Below are 16,451 nucleotides of genomic sequence, written 5' to 3' on the forward strand. Positions count from 1 at the left end.
ATAGTGGTATATAAACAGTGAAAGAATGTGTAGGGGAAACAATGTCTCTGATCTAAAGTGGGGCTTCAGCAAAGTGAAATCGCTTTCAAGTAGTGTGCACCTGTGTGTGTGTGTGTGTGTGTGTGTGTGTGTGTGTGTGTGTATTTTCACATTCCCATTTCTGAGCAGAAAAATCCCAGCCCACAAATCTGCTGGCTGGAAGAGGTTAGGAATCAGGTAGTGATTCCTTCCGGCCAACAAACAGGAGAAATGCTGCTGGGGAGGTTATATCCAGCACAGAGGTTTCCAATATACCCACAGAAACATCCACCAGTGGTGTTTCTACAGGCAATAGCTGCTAATATAGCTGCCCCCTAATGCTCCAGGGATGAAGTAGATGTGGTTTTGGATATACTTCCTTTCCCCAAGAGGCTCCAGGACTTGGCTCATTAGCCATGCAAGTCTGGAGCTGGTCTAGGCAGTTTTCCCACTGGTTACAAATTAGTTGATTAAAAAAAATAGGGGTGGGGAGACACATTGTTTCCCTTACCCTAGTGCCTAATGCAAGCCAGGAGGTTTTTGAAAGTGGTGGATCACCCACCACTTCATTTTCCTACCTCACTTACAATTGTGGTATGAATGATATTTTTCTGAAGCAAGTCAGCGGTCTAAGTCATTGTACCCTGTCCATATTTATCAAACATTTAGTATCTGTACAGCAGGGACACTTTGTAGCTGAAGTTTGGTGCTATCTTAAATAGTTGTGTTTGTGACTCTGAATGCAAGAGAATGACATACTCCTTTTCGTACCCTACTGTGGCAAGATATTTGTCATTCTGATACAAAAACTGAGATATTCAATGAATAATACATCCTTTCAGCCACATCTTGGATATCATTGTATGAAAATTATCCAGGAAGTAAACTATAACACAGCTTTGTCTTGTTTTTAAGTACACTGTGCAGCAGACTAGCTTCTTTGAGACAAATGGTTGTGTGGTGATAAATTAGTTGGATTTTAAGGTGCCACAGGACTTTTTTGTCCCTTTGGCATCAACAGAAAAGCACAGCAGCTCTTCTGGAGTCATGCATACAAATTCAATACACAGAATGACTGAGGCATTTTCTTAGATGCACCCATTAAATTCATGATTTGTACACACAGTTTGCAGCATGTGGGCAAACCCATTTACTGCCTTCCTGCCTCTGCTCCTTCCTTCACTCATAAGCATCATTGATACTCAATTTTCCACACCTCAGAAACTATTCCCATCCCTAGGAGTTTTTAAGAATAAAACTTTCCACTTTCACCAGACCAGCTGAAACTATTCACAAACAATTAATTATTGAATTTTCAATTCAGCAGCTAGGATGCTTGCAAACCTGCATGGGCTCATAGCAGCCCATGGCAGCTGAGGGCAGTGGTGAAAGTTTACAAGCAGGCAGGCTGGTGGCAGATGAAGCTCTGCAGAGGATACAGAAATTAAAATATATAGCATGTAGGATAATGAGAGGAGGATGAAATTATACTTATCCTGAGGCAAATCTTACTGATGAGGAAGGAAGTTTCAAATTTGTAAGACTAAAATTGACAACTGACCTTTAGCACCACTTATGACAAGTCCCAGTTCGGCACACACCGATACGCAGACGACTTCGTGGTCGTGACCAGTCAGAACGGCTCTGGGAGCAGGATAATCACCTAAAACGGATCACACACAAAAAGGTAAGACATCTCACGTAAAATATAATTCATCAGCAACAAATCAGATTCAAACTGGCTTTGTAACTTTTTATCTTTCGTTGAACCCCTGCTTCTCCACCGATTGGCTCACTCTTTGTTGGGCTTGAGCTAAGAGTTCATAATGTTCGTTTCTATACTCTCAGAAGCAACATAAAAACAGTAGGCTTTGTAATACCTTCTGGGGGGAAGGATCTCTCTGGTATTAACCTTCTGTATAGTCAAGAATATTAAGAACTTTGGGGCAAAACTAGAGATGGCCAGATCTGTCCATTTCAGTTTCTTTTCCCAGTCCTGAGTTCAGTTCCTCACATTTCCACATCAGTTTGCAAAACAATTTTTCATAGAATTTCATAGACTCACACAATCATAGAATTGTAGAGTTGGAAGGGATCACAAGGGTTATCTAGTCCAGGAATCCTTTGCCCTGCATGGAGCTAGAACCTATGACCGTGAGATTATGAATCTTGTGTTCTGCCAACTGAGCCATTTTATGCACCTTTGTATATAATTTTGCCTAACACACACACTTTTGCAAAGCAATTTCTTAATCTACATTCCCCCAATCTATGCTTTTTAATGCACACTTTACATGCATTTTCATAGACATTCCTTGGCTGGAGAACTGAATCGCAAAATTCAGAGAAATGTGAAATTTGAAGTATAGCTGTGTTTCAGTTTCTGTATTGTTTCAGGAAGTGGTAGATTCACCTTCAAGTGCAAACTGAACTGAATTTCTCCTACATCTCTGGGCAAGACTAACATTTCCTTCTTGCTTTCCTTCCTAAGATTGGATTAGACATTACGACCCCTGCCAAGGTGAGTTGTTATGGTCTTCTCCATGAGAACTCACTTGCAGTGAGGAAACAATGAGAGAGTTCCTTGGGTAATGGCCAGCAGTGGCCAGCTGCTATATTCTTAGAAGCTGGAAGAGAGGTTTTGAATTTTGATACTGGTTAGTAACTATATTTCTTTTGTTCTTATATTATGCTTCTTCATGAAGCAAAAAACTAACTAACTAACTAACTAACTAAGTATAAGCACGTATAAGACATGTGGTGTGTTCTAATATTTTAAAGTCCAGCCATGAGATTTAGAAATGTAAGCATGGTTTGAAAATAAGCTTTTAAAATAAATATTGGATTGCAATGTACATTCATATGACACTAGGACCAGAGCTTTTAGGGAAACACCTTTTTTAAATAAAAAAAAAATCACAATAAAATGCTAGGTACTATAATTTGCACCAAAAAGAAAAAGAATAGATTGAAAAGAATTATTTTAGTGGCACAGTCAACACACTAATATTTATGATGCAGGCAGGATTAGTCTGCAAGACTTTGCCACTCCAAGCAACTGCAATTTTCCAGAGGATGGGGGTGCAAATCTAAGATCACTTGCAACAGGGCACACCTGTTATTTTGCTCAATATATTGGTGTGACCACTTGTGTCCCATGTGCTGTCTAGCCAGGCTGCGTAATTATGGATGGTGCCTACCTTGGTTTCACAGCACCTTGGCTGGTGCTTATTTAGTGCTATTTAATCACTTATAGACTGCCTTTCACTGTGAAAACAAGGCAATTTGCAAAATAAAACCAGTTTTATAAATAACAATAAAACATAAGCCAGAATATTCAGAGTTCAGTAATGAAAATAGAAAGGAAATTCTGTTCACATTTTGTGTGTGTGTTTCACATTCTTTCTTACTTAATGTCTACAGGAATACGTTGGCAGTAATATTATGAAGGGTTAAATTACTATGAAAACCATGAAAGCTTTTGGCCAAGATGTGGGTCAGGCTCTGTCAAATGTTCCCAAACTGGAATAACTGTGTTGGGTTTTCCTGCTTTCTATTAAACTTTGTCATGTGTGGGTTTCTTGGCTCAGTCTAGCCTCTTGTTCAAAGGTCCCATAGGGTGTGGACTGATCTTTCAAGGCTTTGGAATATGGACAATCTTGCTTCAATGAAGTGAATTAGAATAGCCAAAGGGCAGGATCCTTTCAAAATGGGTCAGTTTTGACATTAGGTCAATAGGTGACTTGGGAGGGACTCCTCATGTTAGTACTCCACCTGCATTAGCAGTATAACATTAAAGTTATGCACTCAGTTGAAAGGTCAGCTCTTCTGTGAACCTACCACATCCACATGCTACAGTTTGATCAGGTCTCCCGCTGTCCTCCCATTTCTCTTGATACCGGAGAACCTCAGCTTTGTACATTTTGAATATGCTATTTGGGTCATGATTGCAATTAGCATGCTCTATTTGGTTATGTAAATAGCAGACTCAAGGAAGCTTGAACAGCCCAGGGCCATGGGGATAGAAGGGAGAAACTACCTCTCTCTCTCTCCCCCCCCCTTGACAAGTCTCCCATTTTTGAAGCTGCTATTTGCATTTCAGTGGAAGCTTCCACTGAGATCAAAAGAGCCTTCTCTTGAAATGTAAATAGGAACTTCAGAGAAGCCCTTTTTTTTGTAAAACCATGCAGGAGAGAAAGAGTTAAACCTTCTCTGCCCACCTCTTCATAATCCTAAGGTTGTTTAGGCATCCCCACAGCTGTTACTTACACAACAATAACAACTGTTCTAGTTACAGGTAGGTAGCCATGTTGGTCTGCCGTAGTTGAAACAAAATAAAAAAAATCCTTCCAGTAGCACCTTAGCACACAAAAGCTCATACCAATAACAAACTTAGTTGGTCTCTAAGGTGCTACTGGAAGGATTTTTTTTATTTTGTTTCAACAAAAACTGTCCATGTTAATTGCACATGCACAATGTCATGTGGTATCTTGTTTGCTGTTTGATCCATGCTTTAGAGTTGATTTAAATGTACATTAATTGATGTGCAGAAATAAATTATGATTTTTGAAGTACTGTACACTAAAGACATAGGAGAGAGTGTAAGGGAATCATATCTAAAAACATGATTACTGATACTATGCCGCTCCCACACTGCCCCCTGACAGCTTTCCAGTCATACATTAATTATAAGCGTAATTCTGAAAATGGCCACGTTCAATGTGTTCCTATGTGCACTTTGGGAAACATTCTGGGTGGTATTCAGCTAAGTTTTACTCAGAATAAACCCATTAAAATTAATGAACATGGCTAAGTTACAGCCATTAATAAAAATAGGTCTACTCTGAGTAAAACTTAGTTCAATACCACCCCCCAGGTTGAAAAAAACCAAAATCCTAAGATTTCTCCACATGTGTAATAAATGCACCCATAGCTGACATCGCTTGCACAACAGGATTAAGTTTGCAAGGGGAAGCATACATTTGGAATTTCTTAAGTCTTAATGTATCACTTTTCAAGCAAAAAAGAGTTGTTTAGAAACAGGTTTTGTTGTATGTCTCAGATTATCCACCACTTGCAATAAATTAAACTCAGTCCAAACCTCCGTTTCAAAATAAACAGATATATATTTGCCATGGAGAACAAAGACCCATATGCGCGTAGAAAAGAGCCAGGGAAGAACAAGGTTATTACAGAATTTGGGGTGTACAGGGAGACGATAAGGAAAAGTGAGAGCAGTTTCGCTGTTGTGAAACAGTATTCCGGACTGGCACCAGCGTTGTCTGAAAGGATTGTGTGTGTGCGTGACAGTGAAAATGAGAAGGAAGCTAGGAAAGACTCTGCAATACATCTGTTCTGTGTCTCTGGGCAGGATGTGCAAGGTTTTGATAGGAAGGGGCCGTTTCTGTGGTTTACTGCATGTTTTGTTGACTCTGTATTGCTAGCATAAGGGAGATGGAGGTGAAAAATAGAAATTATGTAGAGGAATGATGCAATCCTCTGAAAGATGTTTGCATCCTTTCACCTTTCCTGACACAACAGCCCGTTACAGGGAACGACTACAATGAATGACTGCAATTTTTAAAAGTCTAGTGGCATTTGTGCATATGCTACGTGAAGCATTTGATTAGAGATGGGCAACTTGTTCAGCACAAAGAGTCATATAGGAAACACATCAGGAGACAAAGAGTCTCGGCTCAATTGCATATTTCAGAAAGATGCTAAACTACAGCTGGCAGAGGGCTTGAACTTATTCTACAATATTCTTATTTTGAAATTGCTATTCTCAAATGTGAATTACTTGAGTTGGCCCTTGAAAAACCTTGAGAGTTTTTTTGACAGTTGAAAGGAAAGCAAAGAAAGGCAAACCAGCCTATTATCTCTATTATGCATGATTCTGGAATACCAAACACACAGTTCTCACTGAAGCTGCAGGTTATCTATAATTAAATTGAATCTGTACTGTGATCCACTTCATTTGCCAAGGCAAGAGCCCACGAGGACCAATATGGTCCTTGAAAACAAATTTTTAAAGAAATCCTAGCTATACTATGCTTTCCAAAGCCTTTAGAATCAATCATAGCTTTGCAATAACAGTGAGTATCATTTCACCCTTTAGGGACAAATGAAAGAAAATACAGTTTTAATCAGAGATATATTCTTCCAACAAAGCCACTGTGTGGGGGAGGAAATCTCACCCCACATTACATTTCACTGCAAAAGGCAGAATGTCATGGACCTTAGCAATCATTCACAATCCAGTAAAATATTCTGTCACCAGCACATCACCACTGATAGATGCAGCGAGAGGTTAAAGGCTGTGGCACCAGGGGAGCTGCAGGTGAAACTTGACCACTGTGAATTGAAACAGCATCACTTTGAACTCACAGTAATTTCCCCAACGTGGCACCTCTGTATCTGCAGTAGAATCACTTCAGGGCAAAATGATAAAATATACGAGACCAAGCTACCGAAATAGTTCCCTCAATGTAGTTTAAAATAAGACACTTGCTTTTGTTCTCCACAATGGACATAATATGTGATTTGATTTCTATGAAAGACCGAATGTCTTCCAATTCTAAACAGATAAATATTATTAATCTTTTTTTTATTCTGAGATGTGCTCGTTTCCTTGCAACCTAATATTTCAGGTGCAATGGAAACCTCTCTCTCTCCTGCCACACCCCAGTTTTAGAAAGCACAGAAGCACACTGCCAAAAGTACAATGGGAACAGTTGTTTTAAAAAGCAGGAGCCATCAAAGCATCTCATCCTTGGCAGAACAGTTTTCTTATCTGAAGGAAACCAAGAGCACTGAAAACTAAGCATTTCTACAATCACCTATAGACCAGGTAGCAGCAACAAAAGATCCCGAGGATCAAATCCCAGGGAAGAAGCACTGTTCCTTACTTTTCTCTACAACAACCTACCTGTGGGTAAGCAGCCTAGCTAACCAGCAGGCCTGACATTGCTATTCCTATTCTAGTCCAGGAAAGTGAAGGCTCGGACACATGAAAACACTTTAAAAATGCAGCATATAGCAAACAGGTGTGTGTTCCTGGCTCCCTCCATTCCCCATGTTTCTTCTGCTCCACTGCTTCCCACACATGCAGAATGGGAAGACCCATTCCAATTCCCTGTGCTGTTTTTTGGGAGGAGAGGGAGGTCACAGCAGGATCTGCTGCTGCTGCCACCACCTCTCCTCTAGGAATCTCTTTCCTATTTTCATTGTGAGTGATGGGCTGGAAGAGAAGCTATTCTGACAAGAAATCCAACAATGAACGCTGGGAATGCCATCTTGTGCCTTGTTACAAGCCATGGCCTGAAGTGGGTTCACACCTGCCCTATGACTATTTCTTGGGCTCTGATAGGAAGCTCCGTTAGGCCCTGGGGAGTTCATTTCTGTGTTCCTGCTCTTGATAAGCAGCTGAAAGGTTGCACCAAACCTGGGGTTGCATCTGTCCCTCAATAGACAGGAAATAAGGCATACAAAATTCACATGGCTATATTTTTGTGGGAGGAAATGGTGAAATGCAAGGGGCACAAGCATGTATGCAAGTCTGACTGCAAACACAGATATGTGAGTCTGTGTGACCTTTTTTATTAAGCAATCAAAAGTCATTTTACCCCTCAGTTGTCCTAACACAGTTTCAATGTGATTTTGAAGAAACTACACTGCAAACAATAGATCTGAGTGTGCAAACAAAGCCTGCTGTACTAGCCACCTCTCAAATAACATAAAGTCAGAAGAAATAAAATGTACAAATACAGGGGATGTTTTAAGTCTAATGATCCTCTCTCCTTCCAATTTATTTAGAGAGTCTTTTAGATTTGAAATATTTACTTACAAGTGACTTAAAATACCTTGAAAAGTGTTATTCAAAAAAATCAATGTTGCTCTCTCCCTGGAATTCTTTATAGACACATTTAGTATTTCCAATGCACGGGGCTGTTTACTACAGTCATTTATTGAAGTACTGAACTTTCCCTTTAAGCATATGTAAAATGTGTCAAGTGATACAAAATGCACTTCAGTGTCTTTAAGGGATATTTCCTATAATTGGTCCACAAACTGAGCTTTGGGCTGGTTGACACAACACGCTCATAGTGCTCAATGCAAACACGGCCAGGGAAAGCAACGTTAACTAACACCTCTGGTGACTATCTGGTATGTAATGAGAAATGTCAAGTCCCAAGATCAATGAAGTTTCAGACTCTGGGGACACAACAGGAATAGCATTGATCCTTTTAAAGAAACCAGTCAAAGGCTGAACGCAATATATTGCACAGATAGGCTCAAGAGGATAAGCGGCCAAGTCCAGCATACCTACATGACAAAAAATTCAATCAGCTCTTAGCACAAGCTGCTGGCTCCATTCTCCTTCTTTTCATGCAAGGAGAAGGTTCCAATTAAAGTGTGCAAATTAATTTTTATCACTTCCAAATTAGTTTCTGAATTTGTGTCGGTTTCAGAAGAAAACATCTGTCCTTCACTTTCGTTGTTGCAATTTCAGCTATTTGGGTATTTGCTCAAAGATTCAGATTTTCCCCTCAACCTTTGTTTTTTGTTTTTAAATGTTTGTGTGTCTGTATGATATAGCAAGTCATCTATTTAGTGCAGGCTAGAGATGCAAATGAAACGATGCAAATTCATAGTCAGAATTAGATTCACCAAGTTATGGAAATGGTTTAGGTGGAACAGTTTAGTAAATGGTATAATAAACACCTGTTTTCTCTAACTATTACTTTGCATAGCCTGATCCAAAATAGTATCTGGCACAGTGATCCAGGATATCAGCACTTCACATGCCCCAACTTTTACAGGCAGTGGTAAAGGTACAGGGACCTCTGACCATTAGGTCCAGTCATGACCAACTCTGGGGTTGCGGCGCTCAGCTCACTTTACTGGCCGAGGGAGCCGGCGTACAGCTTCTGGGTCATGTGGCCAACATGGCTAATCCACTTCTGGTGAACCAGAGCAGCGCACGGAAACGCCGTTTACCTTCCCGCCGGAGCAGTACCTATTTATCTACTTGCACTTTGACGTGCTTTTGAACTGCTAGGTTGGCAGGAGCAGGGACCGAGCAACAGGAGCTCACCCGGTCACAGGGATTCGAACCGCCGACCTTCTGATTGGCAAGTCCTAGGCTCTGTGGTTTAACCCACAGCGCCACCCGGGTCCCTTACAGGCAGTGGACCCTACTCCAAATACTGTACCCTCCTATCATGAAACCTCAAACTGCAGTCTGCACACAAGGGCAAAAATGAATGGGACTGGGGCATGGGAGGTGCTGAGAATCTATACAGAGCAGCATATTACAGTAGTTCAATGCTGTAACAGATTTGCCAGTCCTATTGTGGCAAAAGCCAATACAGATTCCTAGTTGCCTAAATAGCTTGCAGTTTCCACGGAGGCCCAACTCCCTCCATGTGCTACACAGTCCAGAGAATCAAATTTGTTACTTTAAAAAATGTAAACTCTTTTCTGCTTGAAATTTTCAAATGTAAGAAGCTTTCAGGGGTGCCAGCTCCAGGGAGCCAAGCCCTCCCCACCATATTTTTGCGTAGGAGCCAGCCCCACAATGTCCACAAACTGTGGAGGTGAAGCATGGAGCTGATCGCAACACAACTCCAGTGGGCTGCTCCTTCCCCTCCTCCTTCTGCTGTGGCCCTCCAAAGGTTTGAAACAGCCTTCTGCCGGTGGTGGTGCCAAGAGGAGAAGCTGCCAGCCATGAAGCCGCTGGGTCGTTGTGCACATTAACTGGCACATGCTAATACCCCTCACGGTGCAGTTCCATATATGTCTCTTTGGAAGGGTTCAGTGGGGCTTGTCCCAGTCCCAGGTAAGTATTGTGCATAGGATTGCCTCCACAGTCCCATGAATTGCAGTAGAACTAGCAATGGGGCATCTTAACAATGTATATGCCACTAATTTAGTTTCTCTTTTAGAAATGATCATAACCAAAATATGGAGGTGAAGCATGTGTCATGTATACATGCACATGTATGTAAAATTTCAAAATACAGGTTTACAAGTGCTGATTTACCAAAATAAGGAAAGGAGAGACCCTCCTTTATATGATTTTCTGAAACAACTGAAGTTCCTTTTAGTAATTGGATGCACTGAAGCTGAAATTGATAATTAACTGTCTTTCAGCTTAAAGGATCATTAGAAAGTCAAGCACCTAGCCCACATAATTACTGTAACCTGACATTTTTCTTTTGAATTCCTTACCTCCTTATGCTCTGTGATATAAAATATCTTATCTGTGTCTCCAGATGACAGCTTTTGAGAAACTAATCCTTTTCTGAAAATATCATCTGCATCTTCCTAGAGATTCATTTTAAAGATGTTAACTAATTGGATTTAACCTACACTGTACATCTCACTTTCATTTTTCTTACAAGATAAGCCCTAATCTCCTGGCAGTAAATGTACAGGAACTGTAAATGTTACAAAGAAATATTTCTTAATATAACTGCTCTGTTGACTTAACACTGTGTTGCCCAGTTTAAATATAAGATCTGGGGTTGACCATACTGCCATCACAAGTGGTGGATACAGCCACTAGTAAAATAAGTGGGGAAATCCAGTGAATTTACAGTCTTAGGTCAACAATGACAGTATCAAGGAAGCATGATGGAATTAGTTGGGTAGCACTACAATCTTCATGAAATATCAACAAATCACCTTGCTGGTCCTGTGGCATGGCAGATGAGGAGCGCCATATATATTGTTCCTGCACTTGTGGCCAGATGTTTTGGACTACAATTCCCATCCGCTACAGCCAGCATGGCCAATGATCAGGGATCATGGGAGGTGTAGTCCAACAATATCTGGAGAGCACCAGCTCTAGAGAGAAGTGCTGGATTACCAAATACAAAGAGTAGCACCAGCCTATGGGCTGCAAATCTTTTAGGGGCCCTGTGACAAAGGTTAAAATATATTGATTTGATCTTGAAATAAAATTACAATCAATGTGATCCCACTCGAGTGTGCGCATGAGGGGGACCCCAAGATTTTGACTGCCTAGGGGCCTCCACAGGGTTTAATTTGGCACTGCTGGAGAGATCATGATGGCTGAGGTAGTAAACACTGAGGGGGTGGGGAATAGAACAAAGCCACAACAGTCCATGTATTTTCAACAAACCTCTGCAAATAAGTAACATTCATTGTTGGATTTTGCCTGTAAAGTCAAGTGGATGACTCAAATATTTAATTTTACATATAATTTATATATATATATATATATATATATATATATATATATATATATATATATATATATTAAAAGGTTATAAGAAATTCAGCAAAATACAAAGCTATATGACTTATACTTGGGGACAATTTGAAAAGGCTACTTAAAATATCATTTAGGCTCTATAACTGCTTGCTCTGTTCTTCCCAAAGTGGCAAGCTACCTGGTATTATGCATATTATTTTTCCTATTTGATTTTTAACTTTTTAGCAAACATGTAGCCCACAATTTATGATTACTATAAAACAGTGCTTACAGAATGCGTACAAAGTTTTACTGTTATTCTAAATGTAAAAATTGATGATTAAGGCAAACACTACATACATGCATACATAAACTACAGAAATTTATGAACTTACTGCTATTTGGATTGTCACCAATGATATGATGTCGGCCACTCCAGTACCACAGCAGTAATGTAGCATCACGAGAGCCAGAGACTATGTAGCAGTCTCCGCCGATATAAGATTCTGATCTTGCAAGGCAAGTGACTACATCCCAGTGGCCAAACACAATCTGAGTTAGCTTGCCTGCAACAAAGAAATGCTGTGTTACTGATGTTTTTGTTTTAGAGCATTACAAATAGAAATGCAAATAACTGTAATGCAAGGCCTACCTGTTTCTGTGGAATAAACTCGAAAGCTCTTATCCCAAAAACCACAGATAAGAATGTAGCGATTATCGGCTGTGACCACAAAACAATGAGCATTGATCTGAATGCTTTGATCCACAAGATCTGTGATTTGTCGTTTGTTCACACCAGAATTGTTAGCTGCCAAAAAAGAAAAAGCAATTTCACCATTTAATTTTAGGAAGATGGACTTAATGGTAACATGGTTATCCCAAGCTTTTAGAAATCTGAAACTAATAGAAGTAGAAAGATACATTATAAAACTGGGAAGACAAAATGGCCATAGACTCACAACCAACCTCACAACCTAGAAAAGATTAACATGCCTTCAGACCAAATAGTTCCTGATGATGCATGTCTCAGGCTCCAAGGAAGGCAAAAAGACTTCTAGGGCTACTGATCAATCTGTCTCAGAGGAAATTGCTTCCTTATCTCAAAACCCACCCTTAGTTTATTTCGAAAATTCCCCTCTGAGCTACCCCAACCTCTTGTCTCCAGGGCTGGAATCATATGACAGCTAAGTTTATAGTGGCTAATTTAAAGCATTCTGCAGGCAATTCTAACCATATGAAGGTTTGTCCATTTGTAGTCCTTGGCCAAGTGGTAAACATGGAAGCTGAGGGCATCATAATGACTGGCTCACTGCATGACCATAGGGAGAGAAAAAATGATTGTCTTTCCTTCAGGTTAGAACCAGAACCTGGTTTATGTATCCACTATGGGGTAAACAATTCTGTGATTCCACCCCAAATGTGGTAGGTTCTGATTTCCAGATGAAGTGGGATGTGGAGAAGAAGCCTTAATTTGTCCAATGTAGAAGGCATCCAACAGGCTTTGTAGAATGCAAACATGTTTTTCCATTTCCATTTCCAGCTCATACTGCAATACAGTTTCCCCACCCCAGCCCATCAATCCCTCTAGTGAATTATCCTAAGGTAAAACACCAAGGAAACATGTAAGTCTTTATTGTTGGGTCAGATCTGTGCAACTTGGTTCATAAGCTGTGGGAGTAGGGTGATGACTGAGAAAGATTGCTTCATTGATCTGTTGCACATTGTATCTTGCTGACTGGAGAGGTTTCTTCACTGACACCTGCCTTTGTTTTCTTACACCTACATACCTATACCGGGGGAACCAACTCAAGCAGTTTACATTTTAGATTTGGTTTGTTTATATGGTCCATTGCCCCTCCCCCCTCGTATTAGTTGCATATCTTGCCTTAGCTTTAATAAGATTAAATACTAGCAATCAGAATGCAGCATGAAAAAGTTGCTTCCTGCCTCACTGCTATTGTGCACACTTCAATTCAAATAAAAAGTAGTTTGATTGTCACTACTTATGGCCAGAGTGACTTTCATCTGCATAACAAGTAACACCCGCTGCTGTGCCAATCTAAAACCACCATCTATTCACTAGGGTAGTGTAACACCTTTAACATAAATTGATGCAATTATTAATTTCAATTATCAGTTATTGTGCCCCATCCTATAAATGTTTTGCCAATTTCACAAATGTGAAATTGTTCATCTTCCAACAAAATTAGGCAGCTTTGTGGATTACACCAAGTTATTCAGGATGATAAAATCCCAGCAAACTGTACTGTTTTCTCAAACAGGGTGCATAACCAACATATGAGATTTGACGCATACTGGAACAAACAAACAAGAAATAAATTCTAACTTCAAGTGCACATAGTTAAGATCTGAAATGGCTATGCCAACCAGAAAAGAGTTCTTGGGCTTATGGCAGCTCAATGAAAATGTCATTTCAGTATGCAGCAAAACAGATGGGCCACAGATTTAGGGCAGCCTTCTTCACACAATGCATAATTAATTTGCAGAGCACACAATGCAGTGATGGCTACTACATTTGATAGATTTAAAGAGGGAATTTAACAGATTCATGGATGATGGGACTATCACTGACCACTAAAGGGACAGGTATATGGAACTTGCATAGACACTTCTGACACCAGTTGCTAGAGGCAAAGAAGCAGGGATAGCTGTTATTTCTTTGATATTAAATACGGGAGTGTTTTTCATTCTTTAAAGCCAGGGGTGGACAGTAATTGCTGTCAGCAACAAAGGACGCTTCCTTATACTGAGACAAACCACTGGTCCATCTAGCATAGAATTGCCTGCTCTGACTGGCAGCAGATCTGCAGGGTTTCAAGCAGTAGCTTTTCCTAGAGAAAGGAGGAATTGAACTAGGGACCTTCTGCATGCAAGGCAAATGCTATATGGTCCTTCCCTCCTCCCTGAAGTCTTCTAATTCATTATGAAGCGCATTCAATATGTTTTGAACACATCACGTTCTAATAAACAGATACTTTATATTCTCTGACATACCAATCAATGGGTCCATTTCGATAGGAAGATGATGAGCTTGATCCAAAGAATATCCTGGGGCTCCCCTGAGGCCTACATAGTAAAGGAGAAAAAAAAGCCAGTGAGGACTGTGCAAGTGTTATTTCACTTCACTTTAATGGGTCTGCACTGCAGGGTGATCATGTTCCTATTTTTTACCTCTTCAGGTTAAAAAGATGTTGTCCTACTTTGATCAGCAAGAAATCAAGGGAAGGTGCACAAATATTTCAAAGTAGAAAAATGGACACCATTTTGCACTACCTTCTGGTCCTGAGCCCACTATGGCCTCCTGGTTTCTTACTTGTTCCTGGAATATTCCACTTTTCCTTAGGACATCCCTATTTTCATTGGATAAATGTTGGAAGGTATGGAGTTATCTGACCCTCAAGCCATCTGCAGGCAATCCTATATAGGGAAGGTTTTTTTTTAATGCTTAATGCTTTATTATTATTATTTATATATTGGAAGCTGTCCAGAGTGTCTGGGGCAACCCAATAAGACGTGTGGGGTATAAATATTAAAATTATCATTATGAAATGGGACGTCCCCATTTTCATTGGAAAAATGCTGGAGGGTATGGGAGTGCTGGTCTAAACTGAAGTTGAGACAGCAGACTATTATAGCAAATTGGTAGGATGCCACTCTGTAAACATTACCCCCTAAGCTTTGAGAGAAGAGGGAGGCCATATGCTACCAGGCTACTGAAAAACAGTGTTCTGGGCTCCCTTTCCCAGGGAAGTGCTGCTTAAAGCTGAGGCAGGGAACCCTTTTCAGCCTAAGGGCCACATTCCCCAGTGGACAATCCTCCAGAAACAAAAGTGACTTCTACTAGACTACATTGCAGCTGGGCAAAAGTCAGAGGTTGCCTCACTCACATACCACAGATCTCTCCATCCTCGTTCTAGGCAGGTAAGAAGCACCATCACTGTTCGAAGAGGCATTTAGTCAGGCAAAAGTACTCAGAAGGATTGGCCTGTGGGAGAATAGGCAGCCTGGAAGTGTTCTCAAGGAGGGTCTCCCAAGCCTGAGGGTCTCCACCCTTGGCCTACAGCAAAGGTGGTGTGGTGTTCTGGACAAAATGGCTTAGAAAATCAGGCAAGAAGGGGATGGTTGGGCCAAGGATACAATGATGTTTTGTTACAAGATGGAGTGGTTCCAGGCAACCTGAGAAAGTGGCAAGACCATTCCTGAAGAAAAGTACGCTGTATCCAAATATCTAATTTTAGACCAGTGGAGTGCATTGCTATCAGTGCTGCTGGTGATATGTACTTCTGATGAGGCAGTGAATGTGCTGAAACTGTCTGATTGTGATAGTGGACTGGACAACAGCCAACAAACTCAGGCTTAATCCACAGAAGACTGAGATGGTGCTAGAGGGCTGTGCAGCCTGCTCTAGATGGGCACACAATCACTCAAAAAGCTTGTCAGTAGTTTGGGGGTCCTTCTGAAGCAACTGCTGTTCCTTGAGGCACAGGTGGCCTTGGTGGTGAGGAGTGTCTTAAACCAGCCTAGGCTGGGGGCTCAACCACAACCCTGTCTGGACAGGCATAACCCGGCTGCAGTGATCAATGCTCTGGTAACCTTAAGATTGGATTACTGCATGTGCTTTATGCAGGAGTGCCTTTGAAGAAGTTACAGCTAGTGCAGACAGGCTATACTGCCGACAAGCTCAGGGTAAATTGATCATGTATCATTGATTTTAGCACAGCCGCACTGGTTGCCTGTACATTTCCAAGCCTCATTCAATGCGCCTCTCCAAATGTGAACCTTTGGTTGTTATGTGAGGCCCTCCTCTGGGTGCAATCTCAGAGGGTGGAGACCACTGGAAGGTATTTTCAGTTGTAGCTCCCTGCTTGTGGAATGCTCTCCCAAGTAAGGTCTGCTTGGTGCCAACATTAACATCCTTTCAGTGCCAGATAAAAGCTTTTCTCCCAGGCATTTGACGCATCACAATAAATGTTCTGATGTTTACTGATGAAATGTTTTCTGCTGCTGACGTTTCTGCTGTTTTGGTGTGTCTGTGTATGGGTTGCTGTTGTGGTTTTATTCAATAAATAAAAAGTCAATAAATGATAATAATAAAGAATTTACCGGTACTTGAATGTATTGTTTTCGATTTTATGCTAGGTTTTTGGCTCTAAACTGTGGACTAGATATAGATAACCCTCGGGGTTCCTTC

The 16,451-nt window shown here is 40.8% G+C and overlaps 1 protein-coding gene and 2 long non-coding RNA genes across 10 annotated transcripts in view; 2 read left to right on the forward strand and 1 right to left on the reverse strand.

The window, feature by feature from the left end:
* The window catches only part of LOC310704933, a 66,366-nt gene that overhangs the window by 45,274 nt on the left and 4,641 nt on the right, over nucleotides 1-16,451 (forward strand). Inside the window, exon 4 of one of the 2 annotated variants that reach the window (XR_014525081.1) lies at nucleotides 2,510-2,528. The exons of the other annotated variant lie outside the window; for it this stretch is intronic. This is a non-coding gene — a long non-coding RNA (uncharacterized lncRNA). Of the gene's footprint in view, nucleotides 1-2,509; nucleotides 2,529-16,451 lie in introns of those variants that run through there. 2 annotated transcript variants of the gene reach the window in all.
* The window catches only part of NBEA (neurobeachin), a 356,767-nt gene that overhangs the window by 5,293 nt on the left and 335,023 nt on the right, over nucleotides 1-16,451 (reverse strand). For all 7 annotated transcript variants that reach the window (XM_083498846.1, XM_083498847.1, XM_083498848.1 and 4 more), the window contains 4 exons: nucleotides 14,255-14,326; nucleotides 11,892-12,047; nucleotides 11,635-11,805; nucleotides 1,580-1,681 (listed from right to left, as the gene is read on the reverse strand). In XM_083498846.1, coding sequence (XP_083354972.1) covers nucleotides 1,580-1,681; nucleotides 11,635-11,805; nucleotides 11,892-12,047; nucleotides 14,255-14,326 — 501 coding nt within the window. The remainder of the gene's footprint in view (nucleotides 1-1,579; nucleotides 1,682-11,634; nucleotides 11,806-11,891; nucleotides 12,048-14,254; nucleotides 14,327-16,451) is intronic.
* LOC310704951 lies at nucleotides 12,065-16,358 on the forward strand. The gene is made up of 2 exons (XR_014525114.1): nucleotides 12,065-12,861; nucleotides 14,440-16,358. It is a non-coding gene; the product is annotated as an uncharacterized lncRNA (long non-coding RNA).

The sequence above is a fragment of the Podarcis liolepis genome, assembly GCF_965112155.1.
Source record: "Podarcis liolepis genome assembly, chromosome: 4".
In the NCBI taxonomy this organism is placed as follows: Eukaryota; Metazoa; Chordata; class Lepidosauria; order Squamata; family Lacertidae; genus Podarcis; species Podarcis liolepis.